Source organism: Dicentrarchus labrax, unplaced genomic scaffold (genome assembly GCF_905237075.1).
Source record: "Dicentrarchus labrax unplaced genomic scaffold, dlabrax2021, whole genome shotgun sequence".
In the NCBI taxonomy this organism is placed as follows: domain Eukaryota; kingdom Metazoa; phylum Chordata; class Actinopteri; family Moronidae; genus Dicentrarchus; species Dicentrarchus labrax.
In genome coordinates this window covers 32158678-32183304 of record NW_026136721.1, presented here as the reverse complement: position 1 = coordinate 32183304, position 24627 = coordinate 32158678, and the positions used below count along the sequence as shown (strand labels likewise).

The window sequence follows — 24627 nt, the reverse complement described above, 5'->3', positions numbered from 1 at the left end:
TCCATGGAGGGAGACCTACAGCGTCGTAACAAAAACATAACGATTCCCATATTCAGGTGATTATACACTAATGAAAATATATTTCTGCATATGATATTTCATTTCTGCCTATAGATCCTCCTAAATGTTGCACACTGGACCTTTAAAAGATTTCCATTGCAAGTGTGTCACGAAAGTTCACCCACCCATTACATTTCTCTTTATTTACAGTTCAGTCTCCCAAGTTTGCATTTCCATTTTAAGCCTGTGTATTTATACACAGTCTTGGGAAAGTTACTGCAGGTGCACCACTAACCAAATACTTCCGCCCGTCACCTAAGCTGTTAACGAGCTGTGGACGGAGACACTAAGTTCAACTGTGGGGCTGTTCTGAAACCTGAAACTCTCATAGTTTTCACCGGCCCACAGCCTGGCAAAATAGGTTTAACTGCATCACTGACAGTAAAGACTTATCTAAGGGTGTCATACACACACACTCACACACAAACACAGCTAGACAGACATTAATAATCCAATAAGGAATAGAGGAAAAACAAGTCGCACAGATGTTGTATTTAAATACATATGTAGTACATGTGCAGCTACGCAGATGTCTACACACACACACACACACACACACACACACACACACACACACACACACACACATAAACACTGTGAGACTTCTGAGAGTCTAAAATGAGACAGTCAGTCAATCACATCCCAACATGCATGAACACTGTCCAGATGAAATCTACCTGACTCACACACAATAAAGACACAAAGAAATGGGATCACAGTTAGCCAAATGTGGTGTGTTTAATTTAGCAGAAAAAGGCTTTAAAAACTTTGTCTGCAAACGTTAAACTGGACATGAACCCATAAGAACAAAGCACATTGTTTTTCTCTACATTCTATCTAGATAGCAGTCAGTAAAACAAGTCAGTTGTAGCAATGTGATCACATTAGTACATTTGGTACATTTAATAGATGCAGTTTGAGTCTTCCTTTACCATGAGGTACTTCTTAACTGAAGATGATGCACAACCGCATATGTTTTTTTTTTCTTAAATAATAACACTTAAGCACTAATCAGATTGCTCCAAATTAATTCAAATTTTAACTCTAATGACCTGTGGTACAAAGTGCTCACTACTTAAATCCATCCATCCACCAGACATTGGATTTTAGTTGGATTCCCCTTGAAATCAATCACATAAGTCAGAAGCAGGTTTACAGTAATGACTTATGTATGTTACTGAAAATAAGATCACTGACCGTACAGTGAGCTGTAAGGAACATTTAGAGATACATGAGCACACTAGATGCCGTTACAAAACCAGGGAATGTACCTTTAAGGGAGTTCGGTGTGTTAATATTTGATCATTGAACCTCCATTCTTCTTCTACTGTACTTGGCTACTATCAGTGGACTGAACAAGGCCAGCTGGGCTGTGGGATCAGTCCCATTAAAGAGCTGCTTTGTTTTATGTGTGTTTGCGTTCCTGCGTGTGTGTGTTTGCGTGAGTGTACTTGCAAGGTTGAGAAAGAGGAACACATTTTGACAGGAGTGCGACAAAACAAACACAACTACCCCATGTTTGACCTGCTGCTTTACAATGAAACACTAAAGTGGGATTTTCTCATGGGAAGAAATCAGTACATCAAACTGATGGGTTGGCCACTGATTTGAGAGAAGGTTTCATTGAATGTATTTAGTCATTTATTTAGTCTATATTTTCGGAGTGCCAAACTGAAGCTGAAATAAATGTGGGGTTTGTATGGCTCTAAAAATGACAATGTTGGGCATCACTTTGGCCCAGACTGAAATATCTCAGCTACTATTTGATGGATTGCAATAGACTTTGTTACAGATATTCAGTGAGGATGAATTTTACTGAGTTTGGTGATTTTCTGACTCTTCCTCTAGCGCCACCATCAGGTCAAAATGTCTACAGTTCTTTGATTTATGACCAAATAATGATATTCCCATCAGCCTCAGGAGGAGTTTGTTCCAGATCTGCTCTATTTCCTACTTCCACTTGCTAATCAGTGCTCCTATTAGCTGTCTGTACCCGGACAGACAACTTGAAAAACAGGGGGAATTACTAGTGTAGGAACAGGGAACCCAGGGGCCAGAATGTGGGACAGAACCAGAGCAGAGTGGACCACTGGAGGCCAGCTGCATCACGGTGGCTCCAAATACGACTATTATGACTTTCCTGGTTGTTCACACATTCATATCATAAACATTCTACAATTACTCGACTAACCCTAACCCTTTTTTTAACAACTACTGGTAGACGAGGGAAACATTTAGTCGGCGGAGTATCTTGGTAAGCTTGAGACTACCAAATAATATATGATGGAAAACATACCATACATATATTTTGCAGGTGGGTGGGGGTTGTACTGGGGTTACTAAAGGCCCAGACACACCAACCCGATTATTGGCTGTCGGACGTCGTCGGACAGTCAGGCGAGGTTGGTGACTCGAGTCAGTTCGGTGTGTCCCGTGCCGTCGTCAGTCGGCGTCGGCGTTCATTTTGGCCGATTCGACATGTTGAATCGGCCAGTGGCCGTTGGCCTCAATGACCAATCTGATTGGTGGAGTACTAGCCCTTGATTAGCGAATCACGAGAAAACCGGAAGTGACGATGGTAAACATACTACGCCAACGCCAGTATCTTGTTATTATTAACCATCGTATTTTCCGTTTTCAGCAAGTAATGACAATAACGATCCTTCTTGACTACTATCAACACTCTCTGATGGAAACGATGACTGACGACAGCGTGCTCTGTGTTTACTAGGTCTAGAGTGATCCGTCATTTCCGGTTTTAATTTTTTTGGGCGATAACACAGATTAGCGCCACCTGCTATTATGGGAACGTATCATGCCTCGCGCACGCGCAGAACGTACGCTCCAGTCGGCGTCGGTTTAGTGTGTTCGGAGGCACTTTTTTGACCGACTCGGGGAGATGGGAGCCAACTGATCAGTCCGACTGCTGTTCTGCCGACGGTCGGCTGTCGGGTTGGTGTGTCCTGGCCTTAATACCAATAGAGACCCAAAAATGTTTAATTCTAGCGGGACGTAACTGTCAATGCAAATTCAAGACATACAACATTTCCATGCAAAAACAAATAATTGTATACCAATGTGGTGTGGTTCAGTGTGGATGACTGAATGTGGCTCCTGCAGCAAGAGCATCAGAAGAGGACTGCTGTCAGGGTTCGAAAGTGGGAGTGTTTCAGTCTGAGTGTTTATGTGATTCACACAGCCGGGGCTAGGGAAGGCTTGACCCTTCACAGACCTCCCCAACACAGCGGAAATGACTACTGTCAATGTAAGACCCTCGCCGTTCTCCTTCAGTCCCTCCCAAACTCCCAAACTTTTCAACTGTTGCTTTACAGAAATGTAAATAAGACAGGAAAACAAAGTAGGATAAAGCAGAGGGAGTGTTAATCTTTGTGTGTCCTTGTATACTTCAGGGTGAATGCTGTGTGTGCGTGTTTATGTGTTTGCATGCAAGCATGCACTTGTATACTGCACATTCAGTAGCTGTGTGTTTTACAGCATTGCAGACATTGGCAGAGTTCCTTTAATGAGGGCTGGTACACAGACTGCGTTTCGAGAGAAATTGCTGTGGCGGAGAGGAAAACATGAAATAACACAAAGGAATTCAAGCCTGGAGTTACTCTCCCCAGGGGAGGCAGTCAGACTCGCTGTTTGGTCCTGAGCCAGGAACACTAAAGGAAGACGAGAACAGCGTCCATGTCTTTTTTTAAATTCCCCTTTCTCTGTCTTTTAACTGCTCTTTGTGTCTGCCTCTCTCTGCCTTTACTGAAACAAGCGGTCTTATACAGTTCTCTTTCTTTTTCCTCTTTAACGCACTGCTGCCTTTCTTCCTCCATATCTCTGTGTGTGTTTAAGAACATACACACACACACACACACACACACACACACCAAGTTTGGTATATTAATAGAACTTTTCTTTGCTGATGATGAAGTTGCCACCTGTACCCTGTCACAGCCACAAACACACACACCTACACACACACACACACACACACACACACACACACACACACACACACACAAACACACACATACACACACAAACACCCCAGGCCAGAGAGGGCACATGCGTGTGTGGTATGGGAGTGGCAGGATTCCAGTAATACTGCCTAAGGAGCATTCCAGGTCATTGCAAAGCAGTCAGTGCATTTCATTTATGTATAAGTACTCATTGTGATAGTAGAGTTCTAAAATAAACAGTTGAAGGTACTGTCCATAAAAGACCACAGTGGGATTTATTTTACTTTTTACACTTTTGCGTACCTAACATTACCCATTCCAAAACTTTCCGTAATGAAAATTGAACACTTTACTTTTCATTTTTCACCCACGCACACTTACACATCGATGGCAGAGAAGCTACCATGCAAGCTGCCGGGCTGACCAGCAATTGTAATGTCTTGGTCAAGGACGCTTTGACATGCTCTCTGTTATGGAGGAGTGATGCTTCAAGAGAAGAAAGGGGGGAGGAGGAGGAGCAGGAAAGAAAAGAGGCAGAGGGACAGAGGTCAGGAGGGAGAGGATATGATAGACACAAGAACGACAGAGGGTAAGAGAAATGGGGAGGCATAGGGGGAAGCATACGGAGAGACAGAAAGCAAAGAGGGGAGTAGAGAAAAGATAGAATAAAAGCGAAAGGGAAAAAGGTAAAGGGGGAGTGGGAAGAAGTGAGGGAGAAAAACAACAGGGGGGTAAAAGGGAGGTGGGAGGGGGATGACACAGCCATGGGAACCCATGTTTGGTCCATGCTCCAGACTCTGCAGTTGTTAGCCCCATCAGTGTTGTTGTTTTGTTTTCACACAGCCTTCAACCTCGCAGTGTGGACCACAAACAGATGTTAATGACGTTTCTCACAGCAGTTTCTACTCAAGAGTCATCAGCACGGCTAATGAGCTGCGGTGAGACGTTTTGTGAGGATGGACGCCATCGCAAAAGTAACAAAAGCTGTAACAAAACTTCAGAGGCAGAAAAGCTTACAAGTTACAAAAACGGGTAGAAATAATAACATAAAGACAGTAGAGGGAGCGTTGTTCAGCTGATTCATTTTAATACTGACCAACAGATGCACAAAACAAATCAATCTATGTATTTCTAATGTCATTGTTACAATAATAGTTGAGTGAATAAACTGCCACATATGTCAATAGAGAAAAAACACCAGCTGCAAACCACAAATTATATTGAATAATTATAATACTTTCAATCCAGGCAGGATTTTTCTTAGATGAAATCATTTTGAAATAGTTCCCACACCCATATAAAAGTCACAGCTTAGTACAGGTTAGTGTGGTAACAGGTTGGGTTAAATACCATTAAACGCACTTAGGGTAACAATTATCTTTAAAATATATATATAATAAGTGTTGTAAACTGTAAAATACAAATAATATAGTACATTATAATTACATATGGGTGACAAATGAAAGATATCTGATCATCATCAAGAATCTGAGTAAGGTGTTCGGTAACCACAAGGAGCCACAGTAGCTTTAATGATCCTTAATGTAGATTCTCCAAGTCTGGGACCTTACTGCAGAAAAGTTCAGCGGTTAGCATTGTCGCCTCACAGCGAGGAGGTCCTGGGTTTGATTCCCAGCTGGGTCCGGGACTTTCTGCGTGGTTTGCGTGTTTTCCCCAAGGTTTGCATGGGTTTCCTCTGGGTTTCCAAACAATCTATACATGTATACTAAAGTTGACATCTCAAGTCAGTGCCCTTGATCAAGGCACTGGCTTAGGAGTTGATCCCCGGGCGGTGCACAGTAGATAACAGGTTAACAGCATAGGTTTCGGTGCATGTGAGAAACAAACCAGTATTTCAGAGGTCATAAAGCAAAGATCCAGACAAGAAGCCATGTTTATGTAGCAACAGAGCCTTTGCACATACTGTGGCTGCTGTATGCTGAAGCTGATGAGGACACCCTGTTAACTACATGTCAGGAACAAAGCACCCATGGAGATATCATGTAAAGACGTGACGCAGGTGGAGACTGTTGACAGTGAAAACAACTCGAAACTACTATTAGACTTACCACTACCATTACTGTTAATGCTACTGCTAATTGGCGTGCTGCAACAGCTACTATTAGTGTGAGTATCACCACTCCTTCAACTATTTGATAATGATACACTATCAAAAATAACAACTCAGATTACATAAGTGATATGGGTGTTGCTTCCTGCCATAAACACAAAACACTTTCAGGCCTGATATTTGAGCATTTCTTTGCATCTAATAGCAGAGCAGCTTCAGCAGCTGTGTTTGTTTTAAGAGAGGAGAGAAGACGTTAGAGAGAAAGCTGGAGGAAGAGGCCGTGTGTGCCATTATGTACGCTTGTTTGATTCTGTGTATATACAACATACGTCGACTTGTGACATGTTTGTGTGTGTTTTTGTTTGTGTCTGTGTGCGTGCGTCGAGGGAGCGGACCGCGGCATGAGGCCTCGAGCAGCCGGGGCCGCTGGTGGTTCTCACAGCCCACAGAGTGAATCTCTGACAGGGATCGTGAGAACCTGAACGCCAGGGGTCCTTGTGGTTAAGAGGAATTTGACAAAATGTAAAGAGAAGAAAAACAGCAGTGTTCATAGATGTCAACAGCATAACAGACTGGGAGGAAGACATTTGATGAGGCTGCTCAGGCGACTATTTTTGGATCAAGGAAGGGAATCCATGCTCTTAAGTTGTTACACCTATAGACAAATCTTTTGGCTGCTTCCTGTTGAACTCATTGACAGTGGAGCATCAAACTGGTTAGTATCCAGTGGTGGAAGAAGTACTCAGATCCATTACTTAAAAGCAGGGTAAGCGATTCTGAAGAAATCCAATACCATGACGAATACCATGGTATGGTGTGAAATACTCTTACTGTTACAAGTTAGAGTGCATTCAAAATGTTACTCGGGTAAAAGTGTGTAATCAGGGAACTGTACCTAAAATATTAAAAGTAGAAGTACTCAAGGCAGAAGAAAGCCCCCAGCTGTTATACTTTGATATATTATATCATTAGATATTATATATATATACTCACTATTAACTAATTTGTTATGACTGCAACTAATGAATATTTTCATTATGGATTAATGTGCTGATTATTTTCTCCACTGATTAATGGTCCATTGTGTAGCATTTTGTGGCATCTTGCGGCGTATTGTAAGTCTCTCGCTTCACCCTACCCTTCCAAGCGCAAAGGAGAAACAGTGGCCGCCCCTATCTAGTGCTGGTGTTTGGTTTGTCCCCTCTGGGGTACTGTAGAAACAGTTCAACATGTCAGACTCCATGGAAGGCAACCCCCAGCGTCAGTAGATTAAAATGGTTCATTCTAAGGTAATAAAAACATACATATGAATATTATTCTAAAATATATAATATATAAAGTATAATAATAATATCCTAAATGTTACACACCGGTCACAATTACCCAGAGCCCAAAGTTACACCTGCACAATGTTTGTCACCAAACCTCAAATTGAATAAAAATAGACTCAAATAAATTAAATAATAAAAAAAGAACAGGAGCAAATCCTCACATTTGTGAATCTGTCTTGTACTTGCTTATTTTGTTAAGTATCTATTAACTAAAGCTGCCAAGTATAAAGTGGCAAGAAAAAATACTAAAGTAATTTGTACTTAAGTACTACATGAGTAAATGTACTATGCTTCTGGGACTTTTCTCCATGTCTCGTTGCTCCCAGTCCTGGTTGATCAAGCTGTTTTCCAACAAGAAAACAGTATTCGACCCAGAACTGTAACCAGCAGGACGTCTGTATTTCTGTCTTTTCCCACACCTGTCTTCATTCTCTCATCTCTCTGTTCTCTTGCTCTTTCTCTCTGTTAATCAAACGACACTGTCTCCTTTCCCTCTTTCTCCCTGCGTCCTTCACCTCAAACTGCAGCTTTTCTTGTGTCAGCGTGAGGCTGTGTGTGTTATTTATGGGCTGGTGAATGGAAGGAGATAGTATGAGACCCAGAGCTTGGCCTCTACCCTTCCACTGTCTGCTACTCCTAAATCACCACCGAGTCTGGCTTACTTTCACATTAATGGTTTGTTCATGTTCTGTGTGTGTGTGTGTGTGTGTGTGTGTGTGTGTGTGTGTGTGTGTGTGTGTGTGTGTGTGTGCGTGTGTGTGTGCGTGTGTGTGTGCGGGAGACAGAGAGAGAAAGAGAGAGAGACAGACAGACAGACAGGCAGACAGACAGAGAACAAAGCTGCTATGGACACATGTTAAGTTGGATTTTTGTCTTAAGATGTGAGCTACTGGTATTAAAGTATTTGCCTCCAAAGTAAAAGCAGCAAATTGTTTAATAATGCCATATTAATTTCTAAGTTAACGTAGAGTTTCTCTCATTGTTAATGTCCTTCTTTGTACAATATTGGAATAAATGTCCACATGTTGGTTTACAAACATTTCAAACAGACTGCTCTGAAACTGATCATTTTATTGGCCAAATAAAACCCCACAGGCTCTGTGTTTGTGTCAGCAGAATAGTTCCATTTACAGTAGACCAGTGATTGATTTGATCTTGACTTAGAAGGCCTTTCACTTTTTTCCTGAGTTTCTCCTACACACTTTGAAGGCTGAGCTGTATTCAAATGGTTGCAATCTGCAGTACTGGATGACACTAAATCCCACACACTGTAAAGCAAACATAGTTTTTCTATATTTTTTTTTTTTTTGGCCTCTTGGGGACAGCACTAGAAAAAACTGCAAACACAGCAGTGACATAATGTTAACCTATAAAGTTGTGGTGATCATGTTAGCACAGTTATTATAATAATGGATTATAATTCTCAGTGCAAATGAGCTTTGCTTCACTCAACTTCTGTGATTATTTCTGTCTTTAGAGGAGCCACAGTGTATTTGTAATAAATCTATTTCCCTCATTATAAAGGTACACACCTGTAAAATTAGCTGGTTCACATAAAAACCAGCATTATTTTGGGCACTGGAGTAGCTGAAGACCCCTGTTCCAGTCTTTAGAGTACATATAGAGATGGGTGTGTAAGGTGGTGGTGGTGGTGCTGGTGTGTGTGTGTGTGTGTGTGGGTCCCTGTGGCAAAACAAGACCAGCTGAAGTTTATGACCCTGCAGTGTTGTCTGTTTTCTCAGGGTGACAGAGAGGACAGACGGTCTGCAGGGGGCAGACGAGGGGGGGGGGTAACATTACAGCAACACCTGCAAGGTCTGCGGGTAAAAAGGGAGAATACTGGGTGGGGGGGATAGATGGTAGAATTCCTGTTTGTTCTACTTGTGTGTTACTTGTATGAGAACTGATCAATGAGATTAGACGTTTGGGTAGTTAATAGCCCTCTTAATGAAGCCAATCTGGATTTAAAATTGAAACAAAATACATAAGAACATATACCTTTGTGCCACTGTCCACCTACCTTAACAATACTGGATCATAAGAAACAACTTATGTCTCAGACCTGTACTGCCGATTTTCCATCTGCCAGCACCAAATCAGTGAGAAAAGTTTTAAGATAAGGAAAATAAATAATGGCCTATCCCTGACCTGCTTCCACACACACACACACACACACACACACACACACACATAGATATTACATACAATAAATAATACAGGAATCCATCAACTCAATCCCGTCTGAGAGCATCAAAGGAAGAGAAGAAGATGAGCAATTTCCTCTGTAGTTGTGGGTGTGTGTATAAGCAGTGTCTGTGTAATCTCTGTGAGGATTTTGTGTTGAAATAGCGAGACAATAAATGGGCCTAACGCAGAGGCAGCAGACACGCACATAAACAAACTGGTGGGCACAGACAGGAAGTAGAGGAGGAAATATATTATGTCTGAAAAAAGAAATTGTGGTGTTAACAACCATGTGCCAACAACACAATTATGTTAAAATAAGGTACTAAACTCCAAACTGTGCATGGAATACACAGTGTACATCACAAAAGATATTCATTTGCCGTAATGCCAATGACTGAGGAGGATCTTTGATGTTAGATGGCAGCAAAACAAATAATATGTGGATCCAGGGTTTAGGTTTTTAGCATCTGTGTGATTTATGCAGGCTTGCAGTCACCAGGAAAAGGGAGAGCAGGGCCTTTGACTGTAGGGATCCTCCCTTATCTGACAGAGGGAGAACAGATCATAGACAGCTGGAGATGAATGAGAACACATGGGAGAGGATAAGACTGTTCATGCCAGAGATGAAGAGACAGTAATTAAGCCAAATAAGGTTCACTGTTCCCTTTTCTTTTTTAGGTGAAGACTTAAAGGTGGGGAGAGAATGACGATCCAGTGTATATGTGTGTCTATCGTTTGGTAACCGTACATTGATTTATAGTGACTAAATCTATAGTTCAGGCTTTTGTTCTTTAGTCAGTCTGCAAGAAAGGCCTCTACTCACATCACATTTTAAGTATTTCATGCGACCTGCTTATCAGTTCCACATCCAAGTATTTGCCTGTATTGACTTTATAAGCAAAGTGTCAAACAAATAAAACAGAAATGCTTTCTGAAAATAAGATTTCGTTTTTCCTTTTGACATCTCATGCAGAGTGCACACATTTTGCAAGTTAAGAACAGTCAGCTTTCATTTGCACCCATTTACTTGCTTTGGTGCACTGCAGTTTACTCTCTTTGAAATAAAGCGGTGTTTAATCAGTTTTGTATCTGTTTGGAGGGGCTTTGTCACCACAAGCTGCATGATTTTGTTATTTAACTATATGGTACCTTATTTCTCTGTATTGCCTCTACTGAGCTGGGCTAAATCTGACTATCATGGGAAATTGAAAGTGGGACGCAGGAAAAAAATCTTTACAGTAGTTGCTCTCATCAAGGAATAGTCATGAGAAGGGCTCTTTCTATAGCAACACTGATCAACGTAGTAAAAACTAAAACACTCTCATTCATAGTAGAATAAGTAAAGTAAGGTGTGGTTTTATCAGTTCCAGTATGAGTTTACACATTATTCAAAAAGGATCTACATCCTAAACGTGTTTACAATGATGGATATGTTATTTTTGAAGGCAACTGCAACACATGGACACAACTGTTCCTGGGAAATCCTGAGAATTTGATCCAGTAGATTTTATGTGCTGTTAGCCTGCCCTCTTCTGGTGTGAGGAGTTACTACAACTGTAGAAGCTTGAAGATTAACTCCAGTGCTGTGTTTGATTACAAAGTAAATTAACTTCTTTACAATCTTATATCTTTATAGTATAGCATTAAATTGCCAATACATAACACATCACATCACAGTTGAGAAATGCCAATCATATTACACCTTTAACTCATTAAGTGACATGAGTGGTATCATTTGACTTGTAACAGGGTGTGACAGTATACTTTGTAGCAGTCGGTCAGCAAAACACAACATGATTGAATCCTTGAGGACATTTTTTGTATTTTGAAGAATACGGACTTCGGCATATTAAAATTTGGATACACCATCGACATATATGAAGATGGACAACATGACAGTGCTGCAAAAGTAAAGCCAAAACATCTTGATCGCCCTCTGGTGGCTGACTGCAGCACAGCTCGTAAAGCCTGTTGCCTCCATTTTAGCAGATGGAACATGAGCCAAACTAAAAAGTACACGTCAAATAAATTTTTTTCAAAGATGGTTTATGGTATTTTAAAGATTTAGAGATCTGAATGGTGAAAGATGTCAGTGGCTGTATCTGGGATATTTTGGCTTCATTTTTGTACAGTCGGTGGAAGTGGAGGTGTGACGTCCATGTTTTATATGTCGATGGGCTACACCAAACATGTTTTTACATTCATTTAGTTTCATTTAATCAGTCTCAAGACAGAGATTGAGATAAAGATCTACAACAACATGAACGTGAGAAAAAAAATACATATACACAACATCCCAAGACAATTCAGTCACAGAAAGCAATCATCACCCACACATGAAAACAAAATAGTCAAAGAACTGTAAAGGGTCTTAGGCCCTGGTTCTGTGGCGCCTGGACCCCTACAATCCAAGCTACAGTAGGTAAAGGAGAAACTATAAACAAAAGGTGCCAGAACATTCACTTTCAAATTCTAGCTGACACGAGTGCAAGAGGGTTGCATAAAGTAAGACATGTGCTAAGGAAATTAGAAAAATAAGTTTAAGGCGACCTGCGGCGTCAGGCAGATAAAAATGTCTCATTCTAAAGGTAACAAAAACATATTCAGATTCCTATATTCAGGTGATAATACACAACTGACAATATACCTATGAATATTATATTCCATTTCTGCCAAAATATCTTCTTAAATATTACACAATGGACGTTTAAAAAGGAAGAACAACATTATGCTTGTATGTAAAACATGTAGAGAATCAGTCTGTTAGTGTGAGAGCTGATACAGCTCAGGAAGTCGATTTGGGTTCAAATCCTTAAATATGTTTTGTTTTTTTTTATACCAAAAGACATGCTTCTGTCCAACCCAGAACGCAGGTGCTTCCAAGTTGTCTGCAAACACATAACAAAATATGCTCTATTTCAATTTATTTAAAATATATGTCAGATTCAGGTTACGACAGTATCACCCCGCCATCAAAAACTCAAAAGTCACTCAGTCTTGGTAAACCTGACAAAGTTCAACACTTCGCCTCTGGCTGCCTGCTCCTCTCCCAGTAACTCGTCATCTGCGGGATGCTTGTTGTTGTAACAGCGATCACTTTCGAAAGGCTGCAGCCGCTCAGAGGATGCTGCGGGTCGACAATAAACATAGTACTTTCAGGAGGGTCGGTGGGGGAAATGCCCAGGCGTTTTAGGCACATACCCAGGTAGACGTCTTCGATGTAGAGAGGTTTAATCTGAGGAGAGACTCCCAGGATCTTCGCAGACAGGTCCATGGACATGACGTAGGACATGCCCAGAGGATAGGGAGGGTATTCTGGCTCAGCAATCACATTTCTCGGCATGTAAAATTTGTTGAATGGGTTTCTTAAAACTGGGCTGTGCCACCACACCAAACCTGTCATGTAGCTTTGTTTGGCAGTGCTGGGATCCAGCAACAGTTTAACCAAATTCTTGACATGGAGTAACATATCTGAGTCAATCTTTATGACATAGGAAGCCTTCACACAGTGCGCAACCAGCCACTCCAGCATCATCATAGTCTTGATGGTCAGATTGCGGTAGCTGTCCTGAAAGTCACTCTGGATCAGGTCATGGTGCTGCAGGTTCTCCTGTATGAGCTTCTCCTGCTGCTGCTCTGCATCAGCTCCCCCAGGTAGGCCCAGGATGAAGAGCGTCTCGACCAGCTGACCCAGAACCAGTTTCTCATTTCCCCACGTCTGTCGGATGGCGTCCCGAGCTGCCACGTCCCCGGGTGCAACCGGAACCATCAGGACCAGGAAAGGAGTTGTGCTCTTACACGTTGGCGTGTCATCCATGATGAACTTGTAGTTTCGTGGATAGGCCACATAATACGGCCCGGGATCATCCAAGTTCCCCGACTTCCAGTCAATGTTGAGATATATAAGCAAGAGTAATGCTCCTCCCAGGAAGCAGATAAAGATGTGCTTGAAGCGTCTCCACCCGTTCCCCATTAAAACTACACAGAGAAGAGAGACACATTATCACATGATAGCAGCACTATTCTCAGCAGGTATAATAATGATAAAACAGCAACACACAATCTATCTTATTTGATTAAAAAACTAGATTTTTGTGCTTTAAAATTGAAATTACAAAAGCAGTCAGAAAATGTTGCTCCATATGAAAGCTAATCAGTATCATTTTAAATGTTTTGATACTACGTCCAACACCAGAATTTAGTTTTATACCAATAACATCCTTTTCAATATTCAATATGCTATTTTGAGAAATACATCAGGTTTATTCAATAAGGCCATTTTTCAAAACAACTGGAAAGTTTTAAAGTTTAAACGCTACGTTTCAGTACAACACTCACACTTCAGTCGGTACCCATAAAGCATTGCAGTGTGACACCAGGTCCGATCCTGCACATGTACACCTGAATGTAAATCAGAGCGATACTGGATGACAAGCTCCCTCAGGCCAAAATCCTCCGCTATGTCAACAAAACCCACATTTCTTTCGTCTGAAGCGAAGCTGCCATGCTGCTCACTTTAAGGAAGTGACCTGGAAACAACTTCTTCTTTTTCTTTTACTTTTCATTGTCTAACTGTACAGCTACTTACTGCTATCCCTAACCCTATGTGTGTGTGACATATGAGAGCCATACGGAAACATAAATGTCTAACAGTGCAAACTCAGCCTCACCAGCACTCCACCAAGCCCCTGGCAGTGAACAGGGAAATAAGGCACTTGCATCCTGTTCATGTTCGACATGAGCCTGCGCACAATGCATGCTGGTTAGACTGCTGTCCGACTTGACGCCGACGTGCTCCGACGTCATGCACACGTGGGCATCGACAACCTCACCAGATCGAGGCGGCCGCAGTTTATAGCACCAGTCGCCGTCGACCCAGAGCATGATGGGAGACGCTGGCTGTCGCCTGATCAAAGAGCTGATTGGCTCCTAGTTTTGACAACAAACACCACGTTTTCCTGATGTTCTGCGTGATTTTTTATATTTTAACTTTAAATCGTGGCTGTGTGTCATGTTGTGCGGTGAAGTTTTAATCTGTTAAACAGATCGATTTATAATAATCCTAATAATAAAGTTTTGTTTTATCCATACACGAATCTGCAAACTACAGATCCAAACAGTAAGCAAATATTCGTGTGACTTCCTGTTAATTCTTTGAAGGTTGCTGGAAACTGACAAGATCGCAGCTTTTTGTCACCCCCTCCTCTTCCTCTTCCTCCTCTTCCTGCTGTTGCCTCCTGATCTCTGCCACTTTCCAGGCGAGGCGCAGTTTATCAGGAACCAGCCTCATGCAATAGCTCCTCCTGTGCAGAATCTGGCCCTTTTTACATGATGGACCCCGAGTGCCCGTGTTAATTAATGTGCATTGTCCCTCTTTTAATTAAAATAAACATGAACATGCAGTTTAAAAATGTATATTAGGCTAATCTATTTAGGGTATTATTCTATACAGCAGAGGAAACTCATTTCTCTAGACAACATGCAAGATATTTAGAATAAAAGTGCACTACCAGCTGAAGTGCTCAATAACTATTTTAATATTTTAAACTTTCTAAGTGTCTGCAGAGTGACTGATGCTGTGTATTCAAACAAATACTGTCCCTGTACTCAATGGGCAGAGGTCACCATGGGCCTGACGTCCGGTACATGTCGCCTGGAAAGTGGACGAGACCAGGTGGCGGCAGGAGGCGGTGACAAAAAGCTGGACACAAATCTAACCGGCATGCATTGTGGTATATTGTTTTTTTCTTTACCGTAACTTACCTTTTTTAGTTCCGTGCGTCGCTTCTTAATAAAAAAAACACTTCTTGTCAGACCATATCAAGGCAGGTTTCACGGAGGAAACCAGAGACGGCGGCTATTGTACAGCTCACCTTTACCTGAGACTAAGCCCCGCCCACCTCAGGCACCAGTTCCCCACTTCCTCCTCGTTGAACTGCCAGTTCAGCTTCATGAATCTGCCTGAACCTGTTAGAAGTTCCTGGGAAAAGCCCAGTGAAACCCGAGGCAACAATAGGATGTGAGGATTAGTCATTGTTTTATTGACATTAAAACAAGATCTTTTTTTTTTTTACCCCCTTACTGCTTTCTGGAACTGTTGCAAGACCAACTAACTATATTATGTTGATTGAGTTACAGTCCTTATTGTGTTCATTTGCATAATAGATAGTTAGTTATCAGAGTTTAATTAGTTGTGTTAAGTTAAAGCAGTTAATTGTTGGTAAGAAATGCGTTAAATAGACTTTTGCAGCTGAAATACCAAGAGCCTAAGTCTGCTGTAAATGTAAACCAGAGAAAAAAATGGGCTATTGTCTGCTGATGTGGGCTACAAATCCTATCCTTTACTCTATAGTTAAATAATTAGATTGTTTTATAAGTCTGAAATTGGAGTGAATGCTGTCACCCAATCATAAGAATTCAAGGCTAACCCTAACCTCAACCCTAAATAAGTTTACTGTTACCTTGCCAACAAACCTTCAATTATTATTAAACTTTTAAAGCCAGAAATGCAGTCAGTCTTCAAAAATCCAGCATTCACACCCCAATTTTGTCTTTGTCTCTAGTTTTTCTTGTTTTTTCTTTGATTCTTTTTTCCCTTTTGCACAAAATGCTAAATTTAAAAAAAACATCAAAAGTTGGGACTTGACTCCAAACGTATTTCTCAATAGATTTATCTAGAAAGCGGAAATATTTGTTGTCATGTGCACCTGAACTAGAGCCCACCAGAGTCCTCTGTAGGTGTGTAAGTAAGTATTCGATAAATGTAGAGAATAAGATAAAGAACAAAAATAATTTGTGTGTGTCTCCATGCCAACTAACTAATTTAACTTACTTAAATACATCTTAAATTAATGTTTTGACTGGTCACCAATACAATGTGGATAGGATCCGGTTAGGGTTAGGTCAATAAATGTTAAAACACTTTAATACTAATCCTAATCCCAAACACATTTCCAGATTAGACCAAGGATTCTTAACAAACAAAATAAATATAATAAAATAAACTTGAACTGCAGCATTGTGCCACAAACCCCTCATTACTAAAACTAAAGCTGGCTTTCTCATCCACATGACACCCAACTGTTTGTAAAACTGTTGTGTAATTCAAACATGGCACAAAGGCAACATTATCCACAAAAGGCACCGGTGCAATTTAAGAGAGACCGTATAAGACACTTTAGACCTTGAATGAAACTTGATATCCTGTCCACAAACAGGAGGTGAAACAGTACACCCTGATGAATTGATGAATCATGAGAAAATAACAACGGCATACAGTTTGTTAAGAGGCTTTGGGTGCCCAGAGGTTAAGATAAATATAGACCTTGTGGATGTTCCAGTCTCCCCTGATAATACTGAATGATAAACAACATTGTCAGATGGTTAGACACATTGTTTTGCATCCTCCCTGGTGGCACGATAATACAGGATTCTGTATACAACTGAGGTTCATCAAGTTATTCTTTTATTCAGTAAAGTGAAGATTGATTAGAAGAACAGTTTCCCACATCATACATGACAAAAAAGAAAAAGCAAACAAAAACAAAATCAATGTAGATTGTATTTATAGCATGTGCAAGCAACTCATTGCAAATTCCCATTAGGTCTGATTCACACGGTTTACAATGTAATATAGAACCAGTAGTGTTGTAGCTTGTCTCCTTTTTCAATAACAGTTAACCAACTTCCCGCTTCCAAAGTATTTTTACCTTTACTATAGAAGGAAATGTACAGTTTTAAAAAGACAATAACACAATCACACCTTGTAACCTTTAAAATTATATCATTTCATAAATGCAGTGTACAGTAAAGTAAAAAAAAAAGATATATATGTATGTTAAAGTCCTGTCTCTTTCTACTGTCCTGTTGAACAAAGCAAAATGCTGTTGTTTGTCTCTGTCGACGTGCATTCAATCATGAGGGCAAAACATTTATTCTCACATTTTCCTGACACAATGATCTGCATGTGCCTTTAAGTGGCACGTCACAAGCTACCCGTGACAGTCAGTTTAGATATGGTGGCTGCCAGTGCCCTTATTGTCGTTATTCAGTGATAAGTCATCACCTGCCCTTTGGCACACGTTACATAAACTCACTATATCAGCATACCATGTCTCTGAATGTTCTTCAACATTTTAAATGAACCCAAAGGACTTTCAGAAGTATAAATAGGAAGTTTGGCCTTAAAAGTCAAACAAGTATCTGCCATTCTCAACATTCTTTCATTCAGTTATTACAAAGGATCCAAAGTATTTGATGATCTGCACGAATGATAAGGGACGTACATTTCTTTGTACCTGTATGGTCTGAGCCATTTGTACTCTGCCCGCATCAATCATAACAAGACACATCTATGTTAGGGATTTCTGGTTTGCATCCATGAAAATATTTCTTCTGCCCACTCCAATTCAAGTTCGGAGCACTATATAAATACCATTACACCCCACCCACATTGAAGTTGAACAGTATGAGGGTAAACTACGATTTATGGTTACAACACAAACAGGGCAATTAGACCTCTGTGTAAAAAAAAACAAAATTTTTTCTTTTGTTTGGTAATGCGTAAAGTGCTTTTTGTTCATTCAACAAAAATGTAACAATAAATTACTTCTCACTGCTCTCATACTGCAACCTCCTTCAGTATAAATATATCCCCCAAGATATGCGAATCAAAACAGACTAAACTGCAGGTTAGACCTGCAAATATGTGTATACACTTACACACGCCAAAGTAAACTTCAGCAGGGTTGAACTATTATACTACTAGGGTTCAGGTCTATCTTCATCCTATAGCTACTGCCGTACCCACATGTACAGCATAAGAGTTTGTGGTTGCTATAATTTAAAATTATCCAGAGAGCGTTTAAGCATCTCAGGCTATAAGCCTTATCCTGGGTTTGATCATATGTGTTTATATGGAACATGAGAAACTTTGCTGTCCACATTCCAGCATTGTATAATATTGGTGTGCTTTGATTGCTAAACACAGCCTCTCATTTCCCTACCAACAGAGAATGCTCAGAAAAGTGGATGCAGTACTACAAGCACTGTCAAGGTTTCTGAAACCAGGGGGCTGTACTACAAAGAGTTTAACCTACTCAGATTTATCTTGGGGTTATCATGCAAAGTCCAGGTTGACAAACTGATTGCGCAACACATAATTGTCATTCTGCTGAAAAAAAATAAAAAATAAATTACAACCAGGATATTAGTGCAAATGTAAGGTCACTCACCTCATTCAAATCAAAAACAATGTAGTAAAATGTGCATTGTTTTATGAATATTACATGTTTTTGTGACATGTTGTACAAATTAATTTCACATGCATTTAATAGTTTGGCTGCTTTAATAGTTTAATTTGAAAATGTTTCATTAATTTGCTAAATAAACAGTAAAATAATAACTTTTACACCTCTCTGCCAGGGGTCAATGGCTTGTTTCCTTTTCTTCAAGTAGTCTTCCTTTCTCCATGCAGCAACATGCAGTTCATAGAAAGTGTAGGCACTACAGTGGTTGAGGCATTCATGTCTGCCTTTGTAAACGTAGGTACAACCAAGATATACAACAGTAGATTAACTGCTCATCAAACCCTTGCTGTACAGCGACATTAATGGTCAAAAGCTCCTCAGGGTACCTTCAATTTCAGTCACACATTTCCACTTCACTTCACATAAGAACAAATAAACATTCCCTTCATATTTTTTCCATTGGCAACCCTAAAGAGTTTTTAAAAAAATATATATTTTCACCGGTTCTAGACCGCAGTTATTCAGAAACCTTTGTAGCCTTTCCAAAAGGGTAATCCAATTCTCATTTTTTAAATGATGGTATGGTAATTATATACCAGAACAGCAGATATAAAGCAGATATAAAATATATATATATAATAAGTTACCCTCCCAATTCCCTGCCACCCAAGTGATTTCTCAGTCCATCTGTAGTTGTAATCGTCTTAACAAGGTGGTCCAGGCTTCTTTAAGTCTGTCCAGTATTTCACCAACTCTTGTGGTGATCCAAGAATGTAGGTGATGATTTTAGAGTATTCACAGCGATCGTATCTTGTGTTGTAGGCCCTGAACTGGGAGGGATTTGGCGGTGATGTAGGTGCATATCCTAGTTTTTTTATACACATTCCAATGTAAGCATCCTCTATATTAAAGGGTTTGATTGATTTTGAGATCCCCACAAATTTCTCTGGAAGATCGTTGGAGAAGATATATCCCATGCCCAGAGTGTAGGTTGGGTATGTGGCTTCTGGGTACATCTCCTCAGGAACGTACCACTTGGAGTCCTTTGAACGCACGACTGGCCTGTTCCACATCAGCAACCCTGTCAGGTAGTTCATCTTGGGGATGCCTGGCTTTTGTAGCATGATCACTAAATTGTCAATGTTTAGGAACATGTCTGAGTCAATCTTCATGGCGTATGCTGCTGTACGACAGTGTGTGGCCAGCCAGTCCATGATCACCATGGTTTTGATGGTCAGATTGAGGTAAGTGTCCATGAAGTCACTCTGGATCAGATCATGGTGCTGCAGATTCTCCTGTATGAGCTTCTCCTGCTGCTGCTCAACATTAGCTCCCCCAGAAGAGCCCAACAAGAACAGAGTAAGCACCACCTCACCCTGAACCACACTGCGTTTGCCCCATGTCTCCCGGATGGCGTCCCGAGCTTGCACGTTATGTGGTGCCACTGGAACCATCAGGACCAGGAAAGGGATCTTGGTCTTGCACACCTCTTCGTTATCCATAATAAAGTGGTAGTTGCGTGCATAGGCTTGGTGGTACTGAATACCTGTAGGTGATACAGTAGGGATTTCTGTGGTTTCAGGAATTCCATTTAGTTTAACTCTGTGTTTCGGATGGACACGATAAGCCGGAGGTTGAAAAACCTTATTGGTCCGATTGAAAATCCGCTGGTAGTGCTTATGGAGTGGAAGGCTCGCCAACCATGGCTGAGAGCTGTTGGATAGAGTGTAACATAAGACGAAGAGCACAAGACAAAACAGGACCAAGAACTGGAACCAGGAGTGGAACAAATGCTTCTTCTGATGACACTGACTCTTGACCAGTTCTCTAAAAAGGAAAAGAAAGGCAGGATTAGAACTGGTGAGAACATATTGGGGATATAAAAGAAAAATTAATTGCAATGGAGTCAGTGACTTAGTTATTAAAAGTATGTATAATTAGCTATTAGCAGGTCCAATGGACCAATCACTGGGTTGCTTTGATACTGAAGAAAACTTACTCTCTGACACAAGTTCTAGATTTATAAAGAGCATAATTTAAAAAATAAAATAAAAGATTCTCACAAATGTATGGAGTTATTGGAAAGAAAATATGTGCATCAGGACAGGGTGTTCAGATTTGACCGAGTTATGATTTTTGACACATAATTGTGGCCATCAGGCGTAAGGGGTCTTAAATGACCTTAACTGCCTCCATTATATATACTGTCAATGGACACAACCACTGCTGTTGCGCCAACTGTTGACTATGCTTAAAGTGGCCCAAATAAGCAGGTTACACTACAATAACCAACTTTTAGAACATCAGCATCTACTGGTCTCTTTCACCTGACACAGTTTTTTCCCTAAAAGTGGATATTAAGACACATTTTTCAAACAAAAAGCGAGGCTTGATAGTAGCTTTAAAGATTAGCTCTAAAGTGACAGCTGACCAAAAAGCAAACGATTGAATCACAGGCGTGCCAAGAAGGACATGTTTGTTTCTTTCCAGATACTACGATTTAACCTCTCTCTGCCCTATTCTATACTTCTTTAAAAGAAAAGTGTTATGTTATTCTGAAAAGGCCTGTATGCTTTTTAGGTTAAGGTTAATTTATTAGTTTGAGTCATATTCATTCATATTTCCAGTAGCAATTATCATGTGGAATCAAAAACAAGTAAAGCAGTAAGTAAACATGGTTGAAAATTAAGACGTCTGCTGTAAGTAGAGGAGCAAACAGAAAACAGTCACCTGCAGAACCCACAAATCCAGCTTTACTCTTACTGCTGCGGAAAGTGAAACAAGAAACTTAACATCCTAACAAGACGGTGCAGATAATATAATAATCATATAATGCCATGCCTCAAGACATTGGGTTCTGTGAACTGGGTGGAGTAACTGGGCTGCTGATTCTTGAAAGAAATGTTAGCTGAATTCACATATTGCAGTGAAACAGACAAAACCAGACAACAGACTTTAAACTGGGTTTAATAACAGATAAATGAAACCCACAATGTTTAAAAAAGGTAAATGAAATTTTTTTGTCATTTGTGTGAAATGACTGATGTGTACTTTTATCTTTTACTTAAGCTCAACATTTATCTTTTAGCTATTTTATATTAATGTTAATGTTGTTAATGTTATGCATGTAGTTATGAAATGAGGAGTAAATATATTCATAAATTAATATTATATAAATAATATTTTTCATTTCATTTGTTATTTTTTCCTGCATTATTGGCTACAGATGCACAGTTTATATACTTTGGCTACTAAACTAAACCTTCATCACAACTGGGCCTTTTAAATATGTTTAAAAGCAGAACAGCCCTGACCGACCTGTTAATCGACTGATTGTTACCAGGTTTGTCAGTCAACAGAAAATAAACCAGCAACTATTTTGATAATTGGTTAATGTTGGTTTTCAAGCAAAAATTACCAAAAATCTGATGGTTACAGTTCTCTAGTTTGCTGATTTGAACTCTGGGAAACTGGGATGTTCTATACAGCAAACGATTCATTAATTACGAAGAAGATTCGACAATAATGAATAATGTAGATAATTGTTAGTTGTAGTCCTAAAGATGTACTCACACAAGGACATTAAATAAAAATATAGAACACACATCACAGGTTTATTGTGGTGGTTTCTCCTGTTTACAGAGCAGTTTGTACTTTGATCAAAATGCCCAAACCACCACATAAAATGCTACAAGAAGAAGGGATCCGCATGAAAAGACCAAGACAAGGAATACAACAGCCAGCACATCTGAACACGACCACAAACAGACACTCAAACAGGGACAAATCGTGTCTGCACACCTGCAGCAAACCGTGAACTGAGAAAACAACCAGCGGCCTCCAGCCTTACTTATGTGAAGTGATCCCCTGCACCTCGGCCGACAAGGACCCCACGAGTCGGTGTGATCCCAGCGGAGACGCGGACAGCATGGACGACAGGACTCCAACCTCGGCCTTGAGTGCGCGTCTGAGAGCTGACAAGAGCAAGCGCCTAAGGTTGAATGTCATAACACGGCCAGTGGCAGAAGCGGGCGGACGGACAACACCCTCCGCGGGGCCTCCCTGCACGATCATGAGAGTGAAGCTGTTGCCGGGTCAAGTTTGAAACTTAAGGTGTTTGCACAAGGTTTGGCTGCATTGTCAGTGGGAGTTCCGGCTTTAATAGGCCGCCACATGAGGAAGGGTGCGTTGGATGTATGTCGCAATGAGTGTGGTATGGCAGGTGGGAGTGTAGCGGAGGGTGGTTGTGCGGGAAATGGCGTTAAAGGGCCTTTCCATGGAACTGAAACAAATCTGACAGACGCCCAAATAGTTTGTAAAATTCAGTTTGCTGTGCTTAAGGGGCAACGGTGTGAAACACTGGCTGTATCATAAACTCCAGTGAGATATTAACAGTACCATGACAGTTCCACCGGAGCCTAACATAAACAGTAATATAACTATTTTATCCAAAAATGTATTCCCATAATCACCGTCAGCATTAACCCGGTTTTCCAGTCTGTTTAATATTAGTGTGTTCCAGTACAGCAGAATGATTGACTTTAAGAAAATATTAACCCAACTTTTTACTACTGGTCAGCAAAATACTGGTGAAGCAGGAAAGACCAGTATATAGCCCCGCACATTATCGTAAAGGAGAAATACTGAAATTAAAAAAAATGTTGAAATAAAATAATAGGCCCAGAAAAATAAATACAAAAAATGCAGCCAAATACGATTTCATTTATCATTACCAATTTAATCAATTTGTTTCTTTTTTTTTTAATACATAGGACTCATTTATTTATTCATTTCTGTGTCATTTTTTGGGACAGAGTGATTAAGAAAACACAACACAATAGACAAGGTACAAGCAGAGGCCCCAACATTCCCACGTGGTGTGGGGGTTCTGCATTACTTAAGTGCAATATCAATTAAAGGAGGTCCTGCTTTGTTGGCCTATCCTGTCACTCTGTCCTGTAAAAAAAATAAAAAAATAAAATCTGTTTCAATTATTATATTTTCTATAATTGTGAGTTAAGTAGACATCCTTAATGAAACTGGATATATATATATATATTTAAGAATATCTTTAAGTATTTATTTGTCGTTTGTACTGAGACTTATACCTACCGTATACTATAAAAGGCACCGTTGATGGGACATTTGGATAAAGTCATCAAGATAAAATTCACATGATATCGATCATTAAAAGCCTGACGGTTTCTGCAGCTTGTTTTTTTGTCGTGTGCGGACAGTGGCTCGATCCTTGTCTCTGGGAGAGATGGGGGGGATACCAGTTGATGTTTGAGGTTGCAGAACAATTCATTGCTTGGTGGGGTGCAACTCAATACTCAAACAGAAGCACAGATATTTGTGTAAAACACGACTTCTTTACTCAAGTAAAAGTATTTTAAAAAAGTACAGAATCTTAATGTGCTCAAAGTATAAAAGCATAAAGTACTCTGTTGGTTTCCCTGAAGGGCATTCCTAATGGTGCCAAGTAAACTGAAACTTTAAATAAGAATATATTGGAGGTCTTAACGAGGGGGTTAGGGGTCCTTTCCCCAAAAATATTATTATTTATTTTATTATTATTATTAATAAAAAAATAAGTATTTATTAAAACGTTAACACGTTAACGTTTTTCACATTATACCCAGAGATAAAGAAAAGGTCCTGAACCGGATTAGAATTGATTTATAAACATAACTTAATATTGTTTCTAGACCACCAGCAGTAAAGTTTACAACAGCAAAGTCTCTCTGTAAACTCAATGATATCTCACTGTA

General features: G+C 40.2%; 2 protein-coding genes and 2 long non-coding RNA genes across 7 annotated transcripts in view; 2 read left to right on the top strand and 2 right to left on the bottom strand.

The window, feature by feature from the left end:
• Positions 1-11297: 11297 nt before the first annotated feature.
• Positions 11298-15522, bottom strand: LOC127354565 (beta-1,3-galactosyltransferase 2). Of its 3 annotated transcripts, none has more exons than XM_051384539.1 (2): positions 15372-15522; positions 11298-13586 (listed from the first exon to the last, which is right to left on the bottom strand). In XM_051384539.1, exon 2 carries the CDS (start codon positions 13579-13581, stop codon positions 12625-12627), a length of 957 nt encoding a protein of 318 aa, XP_051240499.1. In that variant the 5' UTR covers positions 13582-13586; positions 15372-15522; the 3' UTR covers positions 11298-12624. The 3 variants fall into 3 exon arrangements, with proteins under 3 accessions (XP_051240499.1, XP_051240497.1, XP_051240498.1); XM_051384537.1 differs by lacking the exon at positions 15372-15522 and adding an exon at positions 14279-15323; XM_051384538.1 differs by lacking the exon at positions 15372-15522 and adding an exon at positions 13947-14272.
• Positions 15523-17056: 1534 nt separating this feature from the next.
• The window catches only part of LOC127354564 (beta-1,3-galactosyltransferase 2), a 9362-nt gene continuing 1791 nt past the window's right edge, over positions 17057-24627 (bottom strand). Inside the window, exons 1-2 of one of the 2 annotated variants that reach the window (XM_051384535.1) lie at positions 22707-24295; positions 17057-20683 (exon numbers count right to left, since the gene is read on the bottom strand). In XM_051384535.1, the coding sequence (XP_051240495.1) occupies positions 19561-20683; positions 22707-22930 (1347 nt within the window). In that variant the 5' untranslated portion in view covers positions 22931-24295 and the 3' untranslated portion in view covers positions 17057-19560. Of the gene's footprint in view, positions 20684-22706; positions 24296-24627 lie in introns of those variants that run through there. The other variant, XM_051384536.1, reaches the window with a different exon arrangement.
• On the top strand, positions 21600-22768 carry LOC127354573 (uncharacterized). The gene is made up of 2 exons (XR_007881585.1): positions 21600-21861; positions 22499-22768. It is a non-coding gene; the product is annotated as an uncharacterized LOC127354573 (long non-coding RNA).
• LOC127354574 (uncharacterized) overlaps positions 24580-24627 on the top strand; it is a 977-nt gene continuing 929 nt past the window's right edge. The window contains exon 1 of the long non-coding RNA XR_007881586.1: positions 24580-24627. This exon is cut by the window's right edge and continues 602 nt beyond it. This is a non-coding gene — a long non-coding RNA (uncharacterized LOC127354574).

Bases quoted from the DNA above. Each gene is read 5' to 3' on its own strand.
- LOC127354565 (XM_051384537.1), bottom strand. From the start codon at position 14,492: ATGCTCTGGGTCGACGGCGACTGGTGCTATAAACTGCGGCCGCCTCGA. The intron at 13,587-14,278 runs GTGAGGCTGAGT...TTCTCTGTGTAG, and splicing joins AGGGGCTTGGTGGAGTGCTG to TTTTAATGGGGAACGGGTGG.